This window comes from Solanum dulcamara, chromosome 4 (genome assembly GCF_947179165.1).
Source record: "Solanum dulcamara chromosome 4, daSolDulc1.2, whole genome shotgun sequence".
Lineage (NCBI taxonomy): Eukaryota > Viridiplantae > Streptophyta > Magnoliopsida > Solanales > Solanaceae > Solanum > Solanum dulcamara.
This window is the reverse complement of record NC_077240.1, coordinates 42470823-42490877: the sequence shown is the minus strand read 5'-3', so window position 1 is coordinate 42490877 and position 20055 is coordinate 42470823. Positions and strand designations below refer to the sequence as shown.

The window sequence follows — 20055 nt, the reverse complement described above, 5'->3', positions numbered from 1 at the left end:
CCAAATGATGAAGAAGGAAAATCACAGCCTTCACTTTATTCTAACTTGATGCTTCATTTCCTTCGATTATAGCATCACCAAAACCCTTAGCGGTAAGGTGAATTTCAGCAGCAAGTATCCATGACAAATAGTTTCTTTCCAGAAATGTCAAGTGCCATAAATTCAAACTTCGACAAATTCGACATGATGAAAACTATCATAAAATAGTTGAGTTAATAACATAATGTTGATTTCATTATAATAAAAAGTAAATTAATATTTCAAATGATAATGAATGAGTATAAAATATATTATATGCATGAACATAGAATGTTACAAAAACTCTCATGAAGTCTTGAAATGGTAAATTAAATATATTTTTTAAAATTTTTCTACAATATTTATTACTAGTTTCAATAGATATTAACACCAAAGTTTTGTAAGAGTTTTAAGTCAAATTTAATACAATACTATTCTTCTTTATGACACACAAATAATGATCAGTGTATGATAAGAAAATATGTGCGAGTATTCTAACTTACATGCTATCATATTGCATAGTATTTAATTTAGAGTTATAAGTTAGTGACATGTAAAGAACATAATAATATAAACTTGAAACAATTCGATTGTCATACCTAGTAAAGTATCATAATAATACCTAAAGAAAGTTATGTATGTAGTTGTTAAGTTGTAGATCAAAGACTTAAGGAAGTCCTATTAAAGATGTTATAAACAAATAAATATATACTTAAATCAAAAAGAAAATTGATTAACTTTAAGATAAAAGATAATTCTGATTTAAGAAAACCTCAGTTGGTTATGGCTTCATGCTGATAACGTGTTGTAAAATAAGAGGAAAATATAAGAATACTAAACAAGAAACAAAGAAAAAAATAATATTGAGAGTAGAATGTAGAGATTTATTTTATTCTCTTCAAGTGTGTCTTTCATAAGGGTGAAGAATACCCTTTTATAGGATGTACAAACCATACATTTATAATTTTTAACCAAATACGTTAATACATCTTTAAGAAATACATTAAATAGATATATTACGTTAGTGAGTTAATTAATTGAAACATCCACAATTGAATGGATTTATAACACTCATTACTTTCATACCCCTTTTTATTTTAAATTCGCGTGCTAACGTCATGCTGGCTTCAGCGTCCACATTTTTTTCTCTGATACCATCGCAGTATATGAATATACTCTGATGGTATCAAAGAGTAACTGAGCAATGTCTTCATTGAAGGACCGACATCCTTATCTTTTATACCATCAAAGTATAATATACTCTAGTGGTATCAAATAGTAATTGAACAGTGTTTTCATTGAGGTTTGCTTCGGTCCTTCGATGAAATTACTCAATCATCCATGATATCATTACGGTATATCTACATACTGTCATGGTATCATTGATGTATGTTTCAATTCTTCAATATTTTAATTTAAAAATAGTTTTAAAAGCGTCATAATTTAGATACAATTTTTAAAAAAATTTGCAAAAAGAGAAAAAAATTATAAAAATATATTTTCTATTAATTTAGAGTTTAATAAATAAGATTGTGACTTTCATAATTTTCTCTTAATTGTTTTTTATTTTTTATTTTAAAAAAAAGAGTCTAATCGTATATGATACTGATAAGGTATCAATATACTAATGGAATATCACAAAGGATTAAGTTCAATGTTATATGATACCGATATGATATCAATATACAGACGGAATATTACAGAAGACTAATTCATAATTGTGATACTGACGTCATGCGCGAAATAAGAAAAGAAAAAGTAGAGTAGACACATAAATAGTTTGGGTCATAGATATATTAAGGCTAAAAAATTTGGATTGAGTCCAATTTGAATAAATAATTTCCCTAATGGATCCAATTTATGTAGTTTTCCTAATAATAAGGCGCACATCATGTATTTGTTTTTTCCATAAACAAGAATAAGGAGGCGGGTTCGCCACCAAATTTAGGTGTAAACTTTACGGAGACAAGTTTACTGGGCAAAATATGTATTTCCAGAAACACAATGGTATGATAGATTATGCAATAAGCCTTGTGCTAAGTGGTTTTATATGTACACAAATTGATTTTGTCATAATAGTTAACAAAGGACATTTTAGCTCTTTGTCGATCATACTATTCATGTACATGTCAAATGATAACCTAATAATGTACAAGTCGGGCAACTTGAGCATATTTCACTGCACAGTTTGATGTTTTCATGAATGACCAAGTGCAAGATCTTCGAGGAGCTTGTCCAAGTTGATAAATATCATCATGCTTTGCCCTAATCATGATATACGGCCCTGCAAAGCATCACATTCTGGACATGTATTCTACATCAAGATATCCAACAGTGTAATAATGAAATAGAAGAGATTGCAACCTCAAGAATTTACTTCTTAATTTCTTACTTTAAGCTGCAATAAAACAGCAAGTGGAGAAGCAAACCTTCTGATCACAGCTAAACAAAAAACTAATTTAGGAGTCTTTATGTACAAATATAACAGAGACCATTAATCAGTAGCTCTTTTTTTTTTTTGTATAACCAATAATATCCCCCCCTCCTCTACCTTCCTCGGCTTTTTGTCTTTGAACCTGTGACGTGCGCCTAACACACATCACATATTGCACTCTTACCACTAGACCAAAGCATGGGGGCAAGATCATCAATCAGCAGCTCTATGCTAATAACATCACAAAATAAGTTAGCTACTTAAAAAGAAATAAGAATCACATCACACCCTTTTAGCAGCAATCCATTCTCCATCTAGCCAGTTTTGATGGGGCCTCAAATCAGAATGCTGAAACTCCAAGATCTCATTTGCTGTTCGAAAGTAGACCGTATAATTTGAACCTATGAGGACTTTGCACACTTGACCAGCCCGCCATCCACCATTATACCATGCATCAACTTCATCAAGTGGCCTGAATTGGTCAGCTTGTTGGATTACAGGGGGAGAAGGCCTTATAAAAAGAGCATCTGCTTCTTCAGTCAGGAGGTCAGTTCCATCATCAGTTTCTAGAGTCTAGTAACGTAGCAGATACTTCCCATTTCCTAGAGGTCTAATAATCGTAGCCGGGTACCATGAACCCTGGTAACCTTCATCACTCTTCACCTCCACCTTTGCACCAACACAAAAGTTTGTATGCCTGACTACTCCTCCACCATTCTGTCCCTTGAAGTTTTCAAGTTTGGGTTTCACTTGGAGTTTAGAGTTTTTCTACATGTCAGGTGAATCACATAGGAATGAGGAAACAAATAATCTAAACCTTATACAGATGAGGCTTTTGAAGAATAAACGAAATAGCAATTATCAAAAAATAAGGTTGTCATACCATGAAGGCAATGACCCATTTACCATCTATCCACTCTTGATGGGGTCTCAAAGTGAAATGGTCAAACACCAGTTCCTCATTTGTCGTCCAAAAATAAACCATATACTTTAAGCCGTCAAGGATTTTGCATATAAGACCAACCCACCATCCCTCATTATACCATGCGTCAACTTCTTCAAGTATTTTAAATCTGCAAATTCTTTGAATTACAGGGGGGCACGGCCTAATGTCAGAAGCATCTGCTTTTTCTTTCAGGGGCTCAGATTCGTCTTCAGTTCTTAGTGTCAGGTATTCCACCAAAAACTTATGCTGACCAATGGAATCAATAATAACTGCAGTGTACCATGAACCCTGGTATCCTTCTTCATCACTTTTCACTTCTACCCTCATCCCTTTGCTGAATTTCGGCTCCAATTTCCTTCCACTACACTTTATCCTGATTTTCAGCTCCTTTGACTTCAGTGTCATGTCAGATGAACTTCTTGTCATATCAAACTTTAAGAAATTGAGCCAACAGAGAAGGAGGATGTAGAAAGAAAGAAGATTGTTATCTAGCCTCGAGGTGAAAAGCGAACAAGAACGAGGAAGAGAGAAGAGGAACATACCTCCCTCGCAGTAACCCATTTCTCTTTGACCCATTCTTGATGAGGCCTCAGCAAAGAATGCTCAAACACCAATTCTTCCTCTGTGGTCATCAAACAAACTACATACTTCAAACCACCAAGAACTTCTTTTATATGACCTTCCCACCATCCATCATTGAACCAAGCATCTACCCTATCAAGATGTTCAAATCGATGAAATGATCGGATTTCAGGTGGACACGGTCTGATGCATGAAGCATCAACCTCTTCTTTGAGAAATTGAGATCCGTTCAAGGTTTTCAGTTTCTGGTATTCAACCAAAAACTTGGCATAGCCAACAGATTCGACAATAGCTGCAGTATGCCATGAACCATAGCAACCTTTTTTATCACATTTCACCTCCACAGACATCCCTTCGCTAAATGTTTCCTTCCAAGATCGGCTACACTTTATCCTGAGTTTGACCCCTCTTGATTTCAGCTCTACCTCTGGTATGTTTTTCTGCATTGCAATAATTTTGTGTTTTTTTGATAAGTTTCTGCATTACAATACTTTTAACTAGGTAGCATACATGAAAAAGGAGATAATCTTTAGTCTACGATACATCAAAAGAATTTTAACTAGGTAGTATACAAGAAATGTATACTCCACCGAGTGAATATTCAGCTCAGTGTCAATGCATGGTCTGATACAATTTCCTGTATAATTATGAGCAAATGCCAAATAAGCATAATAGAAGGAAAGCATTCTCAACTACATTATAGGAAGACTTTACATATAAGAAGAGAGTAATGAAAGAAATTGCAGGTAGATATGCCAACTCAATTTCCCCTGGCACATAAATCTTGAAAGAAAAATAAAGTGTGTTCAATGCTAGAGATTCATTAACATACTATAATCAAATAACAAAAGAGGAAGATTTGATTCATCTTATATATAATTTCACCATAGCATCTTCCTCGGAATAAAGAATAGTCAAGGAATGAAAGATAAAAAAAAAACTGCCATGCCTTTTAGTTTACAACAGCCATTGAAATTGCATTATTTCTGCCATGCCTTTTAGTTTACCTCATGCTTTTCTGTCAAACCATCAGATCAATCAAGAGATTCAATTAAAATTAGGATCAGAATGCAAGGCTTTCAGTCCAAAAGCAATTGAAAACAAAAAACACCAATACAATTGTCAGCTACACATCCCTTCACATACTCCACTTTCTCAGTATCAACAACATAATCCTTTGGAAAGTCAAGAATCAAGGCATAAAACAGTAATAACAGCCCAACGAGGGATGTAAGTAAAAAGGTAAAGATTAAATTTTCTACGGCACATTCATCTGGAATATACAAGTTTGTTAGCTTAGACAATCCACAGCTCCCATTTTATCAAAAATACAACTTTGGGAAAGAAAGCAGGTATAGGAGCAAGAAGGTAAGCAGCCACCTAAAACATAAAGTAGTCTATTATATCCCCATTTAATCTGAATATATATTATAAACTCCCAAAACCAACATGCAATGAGGTCTATATAGTACTCTCTCGCCCCAAATTTGCTTGCTACTTTTTGATTTCACCAACTCCGAAGCTAGAGTGGACTAAAATAATGTCTCTTTTAAACTGAAATTTAGGTACGTATTAAGAATCTGGAGGAAAGAGTACCTGGCGCATTTGTTGGAGGTCCAGAGGAGGAAGCCAAGAACCATCATCCCAGACTCGATAAACCCGCAAACTCCATTGTTCCACTTTAACAATTTCTTCGTCTACACCATCAAGTGAAACGAAATACATAGAATTCTCCAATATATCATCCACCTTCCCTTTTCTCCACCCTTTTTGTTTATAATGAACCTCCACATTGTCACCAACCTTGAAGTAACTGTGAAGATACGGTGGAGGTGCAGGACGTACATCACCGGCGTTGACGTACTCTCGCCGGCGTTCAGAAGATTCCTCGCCGGAAAGGGTCTGGAACTCAACGTAAATTTGACCATTTCTAGTTTTCTTACACGGGGTTGATCGGAGTACGGTGGAGGGTAACCAGATGGTAAAAGGGTTGGTTTTTAGCACTTCTACGGCGTCTCCTTTGTTGAAGCATTGTGGGGTTGTATGCAGTGGCATGTGGAAAACCCTAAGAGAAAGAGAGAAGGTGTTAATTACTGTAAGAGTAGAAATTGCAGGAGGCAGAGGGAGAGGGAGAAGAAATAGGAATAGGAGAGAGAGCTGTGTTGGTGCTTTGTTGTACACTGTAATCATTTACAATTTATTAAATATAAATTTGTAGAATGGTTCAATTTATATTAAATTCAAGATATATTAGTCCAAATAAATATTTTGGATTAATAAAATTGAGTCAATTATTTAAGCCCAATAAATGTGGATTTAATTAAAAAAAACTAAATCCATTGATTTGGGCTATAAAAATGACTCCACTTTGTTAAGTCCAATATCATCTCATCCTAGAGGCCCATTTTTATGCCACATATCAAAGTTATGTGGCAATCCAAGTCAAATTAAATAAGCCACTAGAATTATGACATGTGTCAAAGTTAGGTGGCAATCCAAGTCTAATTAAATAAGCCACTAGAATTATGCCATGTGCCAAAGTTAGGTGGCAATCCAAGTCAAATTAAATAAGCCACTAAAAGCATGCCACGTGTCAAAGTTAGGTGGCAATCCAGGTCAAATTAAATAAACTACTAAAATCATGTCACATGTCAAAGTTATGTGGCAATCTAAGTCAAATTAAATGAGCCACTAGAATAATGCCACGTGTCTATGTGACATGTTCTGACCAATCAAATTAAAACTCTTCAACAAAGAAATCTGATTGGTCAGTTCAAACCAACCAATCAAATCACACCCTCATACCACTCCCTACAACTATAAATAGGGGTCCTCATTATTCTGAAAGGGGAGGTTTTTGGAAGAACAAGAAGCAAGAAGAGAGCTCGTGGATCAAAGGCCGCAAATTCTCTACAAAGCTACAAAGTTCAAGGAATCAAATTCAAGCTCAAGTTCAAGATCAAGAACGAAGACAAATATCAAAAAGTTTGAGATCAAGTTACTTGTTCATATTTATCGTTCGTCATAACCATACAAGTGTTCGTGATGAATAATTCAAATCCAAATTCGAAGACGTAGATTCAAGATCAAGCTATTCAAGCCCTTGACTCTAAATCAAATTCAAATTCAAGTTCAACGTGTTTCATATTATTTGAAGAATCAGAGGATTATTATAGAGATTGTAACCGCATTATATTTTGAAATCAAATATTACACTTTGTTACTCCAATTTTCTGGTCTTGATTATTTATTTTTCTCGGCTCGAAAATTTGTTGTTTACAAATTTTGGCACGCCCAGTGGGACCATCTCTACCTCTCATCTCTTCACATCGATCATCAAACTTCAAGAACACTTAAATGGCATCTAAGAAGTTTGACTCCAGGACTATTATTGCTAAGGCTACTGATTCCAAGTTTTCCTCTGAGGTGGAGAACATACTGGATGCTACTATGGGAAGTTTGGGACCCATCACTAGGAACAGAGCAAACTTGCTAGGACAACAAACACTTCAAGTGCCGTCCGCATCAGTTCCTATTTTTGATCTTCCATCTTTAAAGGGGGCAAGATTCTTTCCCAATGAATTGGAAGTAGGAGAGAATATAGCTGATATTGTTGAAAAGACGTTGGCTCGACTTAGTCCTTTTAACACGAGAAATTGCACTATTCGAGATGAAGATGATGTCTTGATCACTAAATCTGCCTCAGTCACTCCACGTAACTTGTTTCAGACAGATTTCAGTTTGAGGGAAAACCCATGCTTTGCTCCATCATCCATAACGGCCATCCAAGCGATGATGACTAACACCTCAACTGTTGAAGAACAACTGGCGAGTTTGACGAAGGCAATTGAAGGTCTAACAAAATATGTGCAAGATCAGGATAATCGAATTGTCAAGTTGACGGACAAAGTTGAGAATGTTATGGAGGGGGACTCAAGTCATGCACCTGGAAATCGTCCGATGATACAAGAAAAGGGAGATTCAGTTACAAAGTAAATAAATGTGGGTGATGAGCTGCAAGTATCTGCTGAAGGAGGAATTCCCATTCATCAACTGAAGGACTTCATTATGGGAACTATCAAAGATAAGTATGACGTGTCTTCAAAATCATCATTCACGTATGCAAAGCCATACACTTCAAGAATCGATGTTTTGAAGATGCCTGCAGGTTATCAACCTCCAAAATTTCAACAATTTGATGGAAAGGGAAATCCAAAACTACACATTGCCCATTTTGTTGAAACCTGCAATAACGCTGGAACATATGGAGATTATCTGGTCAAGCAATTTGTGCGCTCCTTACAAGGAAATGCCTTTGACTGGTATACGGATCTCGAGGCAGGCTCTATTGATAGTTGGAAACAACTTGAGCAAGAATTTCTTAATCGCTTCTATAGCACAAGGCATACTATGAGCATGGTTGAACTCACAAATACACGTCAATGGGAAGATGAACCCGTCATTGAGTTCATCAACCGATGGAGAAATGCAAGCCTCAATTGTAAGGATAGGCTTAGTGAAACTTCCGGAATAGAAATGTGTATTCAAGGAATGCGTTGGGGACTTCGTTATATCCTACAGGGTATTAAACCCAAATCATTTGAGGAACTAGCCACACGTGCTCATGATATGGAGTTGAGCATGTCTGCAAGCGGGATTGAAGGACCAATTATTTATGGGTCTCGCAAGGGAAAAGACAAAATGGAGGTAAAGAAAGTGGGAAAATCGGCACCTAAGTTTGGAAACAAGGAGTCGATGAGTGTTAATGCCGTACCTTTGAAAGTGGCTACAAATCTAAGCAAGAATCAAAGGGTGAAGACCACAACTTTTCAGAATAACGCTGGTAGAAAGCTGACTTTGAAGGAAATGCAGGCAAAAGAGTATCCTTTCTTGGACTCAGATGTTCCAGCAATTTTCGAAGAGCTTCTGGCGTTAAAACTCTTTGAGCTACCTGAAATGAAGCGTCCAGATGAGGCTGGGAGGACTTATGATCCAAATTACTGCAAATATCATCGTTTGATGGGCCATCCTATTGAAAAGTGTTTTATCTTTAAGAAAAAGATTATGGACTTGGCCCGTGAAGGAAAGATATTGCTTGAAGATGAGAAGGAGAGTTCAAATCAAGTCTCTGTCACTTTTGGTTCACTAGACCCCATAGTTCTTTGCAACTTTGTCGAAATACATGATAGTGGTGATGACCTAGCCACATCACCATCAAAGATGATTAAATTTGGTGACTTCAAACCAATAGATGTTAACATATTATCGCTTGTTCCTTTGATGAATGAAGTAATATGGGAAGATAAACCTCTAGAGGAAAACCAATCTTGCGGTGCTTATACTGATGATGAAGGATGGATTTTAGTGACACGACGAAGACGTCGTAAAATGAGCTTGCAAAGAGAACCAAATAAGCAAGTGACTAGAGCGAAGATGAGAGCAAAGTGGTTCCATCCACCTACCCCTAAAACTCAAAGGGTAAAGAAGAATGTGAAGAAGTCAAGAGTCGAGGGAAATTACTATCAAAAGCAACGTCCTCCGGTGACATTAGAGGAATTCTTGCCAAGTTGGTTTCGTGAAAAGATTTCTCATCATGACACCAAGGCCTTGTGTTGTAACATTGATAGAGAAGAAACGATGGTAGAAAGCTCATCACCATCATTACCTCCATCACATGAAGGCCCTATAAAGCCTCAATTTGAAGAAGTGGACACTTGTGATGCGAAGTTTACATTCACTAATGATGATCTTTTATTGGGTGAAGTGTTTCATAATCGTCCTTTATATATGGTAGGTTTTGTGCGTAGACATAAAGTAAATAGGATCATGGTGGATGATGGATCTGGGGTCAATATTCTCCCTATTCGTACTGTGAAAGAACTTGGAATACCGATAAATGAACTGTCTGAAAGTCGTCTGATGATTCAAGGTTTTAACCAAGGGGGGCAGAGAGTCATTGGTGCTGTCAAATTAGATATAACGATGGGGGATATGCGTTCGAGTGCATGGATGCATGTTATTGACTCAAAGACCTCGTATAACATCTTGTTAGGAAGACCATGGATACATGAGAACAAAGTAGTACCGTCCACCTACCATCAATGTTTCAAATACTTTGAAGATGGGGTTCAAAAGAAGGTAGTTGCTGATGATGAACCTTTCACCGAGACGAAAGCGCACTTTGCTGATGCAAAATTCTACTTAAAGAATCATGTTTCAAAAGAAGTTAAAGTTGATAACGTGATACCTGCTGATATCACAAAAAGGGTTGATGTAGCACTTGCTAATGCGAGGGTCATGATTGAAAAGGATAAAACGCTTTCAGATATGAGTAAAGTACCTAAGATAAGTGAGGCATCTTCAAGTAAGAGAATGATTCCTATTTCTCACTATGTCCCAAAGACAAACAAAGTCAAGATCCCACCCTCTGAGTTGCAGAGTAGTAAGTTGACATTCCCTATCAAGCAAATTGATGCGATCAAATCACCTTCAAAAATGATACAAGGATTTGTCAAACCATCGAATCATGATTCACATGAATCACTCCCTAAAAATCGTACAAATGAGGGTTTTGACCCGAATGCATATAAGTTGTTGGTGAAAGCAGGATACAATCCCAATGAAGCTTCTAAAGTAGGGAAGCTTCTAAAGTAGGGAAGCTTCCAAATGAAGGTATTGAAAGGGCAAATCATGGCCTAAATCCAACTCAAAGGATGATGATAGAGAAAGGGTATGATGTCAAGCAATCGCGCGAAGGCCTGGGTTACAAACAACCGTCACCAATCCGAAACTCTATAAAAAGGATGAGCATCAACTACATTACCCCTGTGGAAGAATCGATGATGTTCAACAAAAAGCCTTTTGTGTTTGATCGACTTAGTGGCATGACTCCTAAGGTTTCTGCATCTGATCGACTAATAGAATCAACTCCAAAATTTTTAGTATTTGATCGATTGGGACCAATGAAGAAGAAATACAAGCTCCAAGGAGATTATAGAACAGTGGAAGAACGGGTATATGCCCGAGAGCATAATTCACCCAAGAATTGGCCCAGTTTGATCCCTTCTAGAATGAGGCAAGAAACAAAACTTGTAGTTTCATGTGAAGATGTTCTGAGAGAAAAAACTCATACCATAGTTCACACTAGGGAGCGAGATGAAGATGAAGAAAGTGTGGGATCGTCAAATCACATCACAATTTGTGACGAAGAAAGTACTCCACTATATGCAAAAATTGATGACGGGTTTGTTGATATTCATGCATGCCATCACATATCTTTTAATGATGGTGATCCTCAAGAAGATGAGGATGCTGAGGATGCGCCACCTGAACTCGAGGAAGGGATAAAAAATACTGTTGATGCATTGAAGGAAGTAAATCTTGGAGTTGATGATGATATAAGGCCTACATATGTGAGTGCTTCGCTGGATGACGATGAAGAGAAGAAATATATTGAGCTGCTTATGGAATTTAGGGATGTATTTGCTTGGAGTTACAAAGAGATACCAGGGTTAGACCCTAAAGTTGTAGTTCATCGTCTTGCTGTAAAACGAGGTACTCGTCCTGTTAAACAAGCGCAACGTCGCTTTAGACCTGAATTGGTTCCTTTGATCGAAACTGAGGTTAACAAGCTCATTGAAGCAGGTTTTATTCGTGAAGTCAAATATCCTACATGGATTTTAGGTATTGTACCTGTAAGAAAGAAGAATGGCCAAATACGAGTTTGTGTTGACTTTAGAGACCTTAATAATGCATGCCCTAAGGATGAATTTCCTCTTCCAATCCCTGAGCTTATGATTGATGCTACAACTGGATACGAGGCAATGTCCTTCATGGATGATTCATCTGGATACAATCAAATTCGTATGGCACCAAAGGATGAAGAACTTACTGCATTTCGCTCTCCTAAAGGTATATATTGCTACAAAGTGATGCCTTTTGGTTTAAAAAATGCTGGAGCCACTTATCAACGAGCCATACAGAATATTTTTGATGACATGCTTCATAAATATGTTGAGTGTTATGTCGATGACTCAGTAGTAAAATCAAAGAAGAGTGATGACCACTTGAAAGATTTGAGAATGGTGTTTAAACGGCTTCGAAGATACCAACTCAAAATGAATCCTTTAAAATGTGCCCTTGGAGTTACTTCGGGAAAGTTTCTCGGTTTTATTGTTCGACATCGAGGAATCGAGATTGATCAAGATAAGATAGATGCTATTTTGAAGATGCCTGAGCCAAAAAATATTCATGAGTTGAAAAGCTTACAAGGAAAAATAGCATATCTTAGGAGGTTTATCTCAAATCTGGCTGGGAGATGTCAACCATTCAGTCGCCTTATGAAGAAAGATGTTCCTTTTGAATGGGACCAAGCTTATACCAATGCTTTTGAGAACATAAAGTCTTATCTGATGAAACCTCCAGTACTTGTAGCTCATATACCTGGAAAACCATTGATTTTATACATTGCAGCACAAGAAAGGTCAGTAGGAGCACTTCTCGCACAAGAAAATGATGAAGGGAAAGAAAATGCCCTATATTACTTGAGTAGGATGATGACACAAAACGAGATCAAGTATTCACCTATTGAGAAGTTATGTCTGGCACTCGTGTTCTCAATTCAGAAGATGAAGCATTACTTTCAGGCTTATATTATACAACTTGTCTCTAAAGCGAATTCTATCAAGTTTGTCATGTCCAAGCCTGTCTTAAGTGATAGGCTAGCAAGGTGGTACCTCCAGTTTCAACAATTTGAGATTGTGTATATATCTCAGAAGGCAGTGAAAGGGCAAGTGCTAGCAGATTTCTTGGTCAATCATTCAATTCCGAATGATTGGGAGTTATCTGATGAATTACCTGATGAAGACGCAATGCTAGTGGAAATTCAGCCACCTTGGAAGATGTATTTTGATGGTGCTGCACATCGTGAAGGGGCCGGTGCTGGAGTGGTATTTGTCACTTCCCATGGAGAAGTTTTGCCATACTCCTTCACTCTAACACAAAACTGCTCCAATAATGTTGCTGAATATCAAGCACTCTTACTTGGGCTTGAGATGGCCATTGATATGAAACAATTGCAACTACAAGTTTTTGGGGATTCCAAGTTGGTGATCAATCAAGTCTTGGGTAATTATAAAGTAAGGAAGCCTGAGTTAATCCCATACTGTAATTACGCTCAAAAGATGATAGGGTGGCTTGGAGAGGTGACTATTCAACATGTCCCAAGAAAGGAAAATAAAAAGTCTGATGCATTGGCAGCTTTAGCTTCTGCATTGGTATCTCCTGATGAAATACAAGTTGTGGTTTGCCAAAGATGGATAACTCCGCCTCCAAATGAGCATGAAGAAGAATTTTGACAAGTTATCGTCACTTCGGAAGCTGAAATTGACGATTGGCGACAACCAATAATAGATTATTTGTGTTATGGAATATTGCCAGAAAACCTTCGAAGAAGAACAGAAATACGACGACGGGCCCCTCATTTTCTTTATTATAAAAATACACTTTACAGGCGGTCGTTCGATGGAGTTCTCTTACGATATTTGGGGGCAGATGAATCTACTCAAGCTATGCAAGAAGTACATTCTGGAGTATGTGGAGCGCATCAGTCTGGACCAAAACTTCATTTTCACATAAAAAGGATGGGATATTACTGGCAAACCATGGTGAAAGATTGCTTGGATTACGTCCGAAGATGTAAAGCTTGCCAATTCCATGCGAATTTTATACATCAACCCCCAGAAGTATTGCACCCAACTATTGCCTCATGGCCATTTGAAGCTTGGGGTTTGGATGTTGTTGGACCATTGCCTAAGTCCTCTGGTGGACATTTGTACATCCTGGCTGCAACTGACTACTTCTCAAAATGGGCAGAAGTTGTTTCTCTTAGAGAAGTAAAGAAAGAGAATGTCGCCAACTTCATTCGAGTTAATATTATCTACCGTTTTGGTATTCCTCGATACATATTGACAGATAATGGCAAGCCATTTGATAACAAGTTAATGACGAAGATATGTGATCTTTTTGGCTTCAAGCAACGCAATTCCTCTATGTATTATGCGGCTGCTAATGGTCTCGCTGAAGCATTTAACAAGACACTCTGCAACTTGTTAAAAAAAGTTGTTTCCAAGTCTAAGAGAGATTGGCATGAAAGAATGGAAGAGGCTCTTTGGGCATATAGGACTACGTATCGCACGCCGACACAAGCAACTCCCTACTCTCTTGTTTATGGAGTTGAAGCAGTTCTTCCACTTGAACGTCAAATCCCGTCATTGCGCCTTGCCATTCAAGAAGGGCTCACTGATGAAGAAAATGCTCGGTTGCGCCTTGAAGAATTGGAGGCTCTTGATGAAAAAAGACTAGAGGCCCAACAAAGTCTGCAATGTTATCAAGCTCGTCTAGCTCGATCTTTTAATAAGAAGGTTCGTCTTAGATGCTTCCAAGTGGGTGATCAAGTTCTTGTTGTAAGAAGGCCCATTATTACTTCTCGTCAGTCTGGAAGCAAGTTCTCCGCCAAATGGGACGGACCATATGTGGTACAAGAAGTATACTCAAGTGGCGCTTACAAACTGGTCGACTCAGAAGGATTGCGCATTGGCCCCATTAACGGAAAGTTCATAAAGAGATACTATCCTTGAAGAAAAGAAACACACTCCTTAAGGTATGAGTATAAACTGCATGTTACTCCTGGCCCACAAGAGTATAAACTGTGCACGACACCCCATAAAAAAAAATGTCCGCTAGGTTGAAAATCTCAAAAGAGGCGGCCTAGGCAAAAGTTAGGACCAAAAAAAAAATGTGAAAAAAACAAATAAATAAATTATCTAGAACGATATTGAAGGAGTTTAAATCTAAATTTTGGATATGTTATATAACTTTGTGTCTAAATTCAAAATAATCAAGCGGCTTGTGATTTTGAAGTTTCTACATGATGATACAAAAGTTTTAATAAAATCACTCAAATCTGAAACCGCCAACATGGCAAAATATAGAGCTAACTTAAAAATTTTTTTATCTAGAACGGTCATGAAAGTATTAAATTCTCAATTTTGGATATGTTGTAAATCGAGAAGTCTAGTTTCTAAAAAATCACACCGTTCATGATCCCTACGTATCTACAATAAGATATGAATTTTCTACGACAGACATGTCGAGATGAGAAAAAGGCTGTTGAAAATCAAAGAAAAGAAAGAAGAAAGTACCTCGGCGCTGATCGTCAAGCCACATTGCTGCAAAACAATGAAGGTCAGACATCTATTTATAGAGGTTTATTAACACCTATTATAATTAGATCCAAACTTGAATTAGGCTTCTACAAAATTGACTCCTAATCGGATTCCAATTAGTGGTGGAATCTTGCATGACAAGTAAACACCAAAAAAAAAACGTGAAAAAAAATCATTTTTTTTGTTCTCTTTCCTAATCCTCATTGGATATAACTAATTTGCTACATTCCTACTCCAACAATGATGAAGGGGTGCACCAATATAGTATGAATTCACGGTACATCTCAAAATAAATGGCATGTCATTATCCTACAAGTAATACTTCAAGCCTAGTCTTCAAAAGATAAAATATCTCGACAAGACTTGAAGCAGGGGGCATTTGTAATCATTTACAATTTATTAAATATAAATTTGTAGAATGGTTCAATTTATATTAAATTCAAGATATATTAGTCCAAATAAATATTTTGGATTAATAAAATTGGGTCAATTATTTAAGCCCAATAAATGTGAATTTAATTTTAAAAAACTAAATCCATTGATTTGGGCTATAAAGATGACTCCACTTTGTTAAGCCCAATATCATCTCATCCTAGAGGCCCATTTTTATGCCACATATCAAAGTTATGTGGCAATCCAAGTCAAATTAAATAAGCCACTAGAATTATGACATGTGTCAAAGTTAGGTGGCAATCCAAGTCTAATTAAATAAGCCACTAGAATTATGCCATGTGCCAAAGTTAGGTGGCAATCCAAGTCAAATTAAATAAGCCACTAAAATCATGCCACGTGTCAAAGTTAGGTGGCAATCCAGGTCAAATTAAATAAACTACTAAAATCATGTCACATGTCAAAGTTATGTGGCAATCTAAGTCAAATTAAATGAGCCACTAGAATAATGTCACGTGTCTATGTGACATGTTCTGACCAATCAAATTAAAACTCTTCAACAAAGAAATCTGATTGGTCAGTTCAAACCAACCAATCAAATCACACCCTCATACCACTCCCTACAACTATAAATAGGGGTCCTCATTATTCTGAAAGGGGAGGTTTTTGGAAGAACAAGAAGCAAGAAGAGATCTCGTGGATCAAAGGCCGCAAATTCTCTACAAAGCTACAAAGTTCAAGGAATCAAATTCAAGCTCAAGTTCAAGATCAAGAACGAAGACAAATATCAAAAAGTTTGAGATCAAGTTACTTGTTCATATTTATCGTTCGTCATAACCATACAAGTGTTCGTGATGAATAATTCAAATCTAAATTTGAAGACGTAGATTCAAGATCAAGCTATTTAAGCCCTTGACTCTAAATCAAATTCAAATTCAAGTTCAACGTGTTTCATATTATTTGAAGAATCAGAGGATTATTATAGAGATTGTAACCGCATTACATTTTGAAATCAAATATTACACTTTGTTTCTCCAATTTTCTGGTCTTGATTATTTATTTTTCTCGGCTCGAAAATTTGTTGTTTACATACACTTTTCAGGAGAATGCTTCACATTGGAAAATGTGGAAGTCTGACAGTTTTCCTTTTTGTTTGTCGGTTGGGTTGGGGGAGCAGTTGTTCTCATAGCTGTAAAACTGGATTTGGCTTCGTAACTGGTTCAACTCAATTCTTGAAATAAGTAAAGTTGAGCTAAAAAAAATTCAGCCCATTTTGAAATAAATATTTTTAATTTATTCTCATTTGGCCCGCTATCTTCATTGTCTCAATTTGTGAATCTTAGAAGTCGGTTCGTGAGTCATTAATTTTAAAAATATTTATTATATATATATTTTAAATAGTATTTTATTTTGTCAAATTTTTAATAACTAGGCAATTGAAGTTATTATAACAATGAATCTTTGACCTCTTTTACTTTTGTATTTATGTCTAATTTCTAGTTTCTCCTTTCTTGTCTAGTTTATGAAAAAATCATGATGTAATATATGTTGTTATGATGAATCTTATGATTGTATCTTGCAAGTTCTATTATTTTGTAAGTCTTCCACTAAGGTGTGTGCAACTTATAGAAATGTGATTTTTTGACGAATTGGTGATGTGCAGATCAATGTTCAATAGTCTTTCTAAGAGGCTAATATTGTCTATCTTTTGATTAAAGGGTCAAACCGTCCTAATTCGTAAGCCTTTTAGGGTTGGATTGGACTGCTACTTTATAAGCCCTTTAGTTAAAATGGTCAGTCATTCCTAACCCATTTAATTCGCTAGTCATTTAGAATTGAATTGGGTTGGGCTAGCCCATTTTGACAGCTCTAGTTGTTGTAATCGAACTTTTCACTAACCACATCAAATGTAACAAAGCAAGTGACAAGGGTCGTTTGAATATATGAGATGAAACATAATTTAAAATCATAATATGAAATTAGATGATATCAAATTTGATTTTTTTTTTACCAACCACACCAAGTGTAATGAGTAGTCACAAAGCAAATGATAAGGGCTCGTTTGGTTATGAAATGAAATCATGAGATCAAGTTGAAGTTTTATTTGGACATGTAATTTGAATTTTTAAGTTGTAATTTTTGTTCATAAACATAAAAACCTCATAATAAAAACTATCAAAATTGACCCAATTATTTATACAATTTTACAAAATAAGCAAAATTTCATAACAAAAGTATGATACACCATCACAAAATTATTATAAAAAAATACAATATTTATTAATTGAACCTTAGTTCAATAAAAAAATAAAATTAAACACGAGTTGTAGTGTTCTGTATGGAGTTAAAAATCTTTTTGTGTTTCAAAGACAAGCATTAATAACACAATATTTATCTACCAACAAAAATAACATTTTTTCCGTAGAGTTACTAAAGAGACATGTGATAGAAATGAGATAACTTTATTTAAACAAATAATATTTATTCTAAGCGATGACTTTTTCCAAACTATTGAAATTAGTTGGGGTGTCATTTAAAGTTCCATGTGGCAGAAATGGAAAATGTAAGAGTAATACTAGTCACTATAAGTTTATTTACATATGAAATAAATCATTAGTAGAAATTAAATGGTGGAATTTTTTTACAAAGTATAAACTTATGAGGCAATATTTGTAAATGAAAAATGTAAAATTATGATATGAAATTTCAAAATTAAGCTTTTTGGAGAATTTGAAATTTCATCTCATGATTTAAAATCATGAAATGAAATCACATGTCCAAACAATAATTTCAAATCATGACATGAAATCGCATGTCCAAACGACTACTAAATTTCTTGGAGGGTTATTGAATTTATGGGGTATCTTATTAAAGTCGCTATTATTATTTTTAGGACAACAAAGTCATTAACTTTTGAGAATATCTTATCAAAAATATTTTTAATTTTTAGGACAACAAATTCACTTAAATATTATCTTTTGAAGTAGAAAATATAAAACAACAACAACAATAATAACATGTCTAGTGAAATCTTATAAAGTGGGGTCTGGGAGGGTATAATATAAGTAGACCTTATCTTTATCTTCTGTAGGTAAAGATACTGTTTTCGTAAGACCCTCGACTTAAATGAATCAAATCAAAGTAGTAATGGAAAAGAAAAAAAATGACAGTGAAGAAAAACTGACAACTACTTGTAACGACTCTTTCCTGTCGTTATGGATAAGCCAATGGAAAAACAATTTGAACCAGAAAACTTTTGAGTAGTAACTTAGAAATTTCGAGACTAGGCTAGACATGTACAAAATCTGAGTTAGGTGAGGTTTAGGATAATTCGATAATAGAGTAGGATTGATTTTTGGGTTTTGATTATTTGAGCTGATAGCCAAGATATTAAGGAGTCCGTACAGCTTTACAGAATCGAATTCAGGGAAGTAAACTCCCGACATTGATCTTGGTGCGAAATCGTTGTTTTAGAACATCAAGATTTAAGATTCTATTGTGAAATGGGGGTTTGAGACACAAATTCTGAGTCTCTATCAGTGCAATCCACTATGGTGGGAATAATTCCACTATAGCGGTATGGGGCCACTATAGTGGGCCAATCGCGGACATAATAAGAAAAAAGTCCCAAAATGTTATTAGTGTTGCAACTTCATTTTTGAAGAGAAAAGGGAGACTTAGGGCTATTTCTTTTTAGTTTTCTACCAATCACTTTAGTAGAAGTAAGTAACTAATTTCTCCAACATGTAATTCAATTCTTAGACATTAGAATCTATAGAAATTCATTTGGGGGAAAGTTTTGGCCTGAAACTAATGGTGGAAAAAAGCCTTAATTGGGGGAGATTCATAAAAATTTTCAAAGGTTAGGATTTTGATATAACCCAAGTATATTAGGCCATTGTTCATTGATTACTTGTATTCTCTGTTGATTTAGACCAAGAACGAACCAAGACATTGGTAAAAGGGAAAACTCCAGTTCGTTAGAGTTTTCAAGGCTTGTTTCAAGGTAGGTGATGGTTATGTTTTTTTCGTTTGTATTATATATGCTTGTTATTATTTCACTAGTTTGCATGCATAATACATGATTAGGGAAAAGGAAAGAACCTGAATTGAAATGACATCGTGTGATCAATTTGCATGCAATGAATGTATTACTTGCTTGTACAAGTGGTTTTGCTTATTCATTGTGGTTGTGAATATGATGTGTGAATTTATGTTGGATCGGATATCATGTCGGTATATTTAAATCGGGTACCATGCCGGTATAATTGGATCGGGTACTACGCCGGTATAATTAGATCGGGTACTATGTCGGTATAATTAGATCAGGTACCACGCCTGTATATTTGGAATGAGTACCACGCTGATACACTAACTAGAAACGAGTATCACACTAGTATATTAATAGTTTAGGTATGGGTTCCATGAGAGGATCATTGTTGACTGTTGAATTGTGATTT

General features: G+C 35.8%; 1 protein-coding gene across 1 annotated transcript; it reads right to left on the bottom strand.

Annotated features, from left to right (window-relative positions):
- Positions 1-2390: 2390 nt before the first annotated feature.
- LOC129887375 (protein AGENET DOMAIN (AGD)-CONTAINING P1) lies at positions 2391-6152 on the bottom strand. The gene is given in 4 exon segments (XM_055962448.1): positions 2391-3220; positions 3336-3830; positions 3941-4420; positions 5577-6152. Coding segments are annotated over 4 exon segments (1920 nt in total). The 5' UTR covers positions 6036-6152; the 3' UTR covers positions 2391-2734.
- Positions 6153-20055: the final 13903 nt, after the last annotated feature.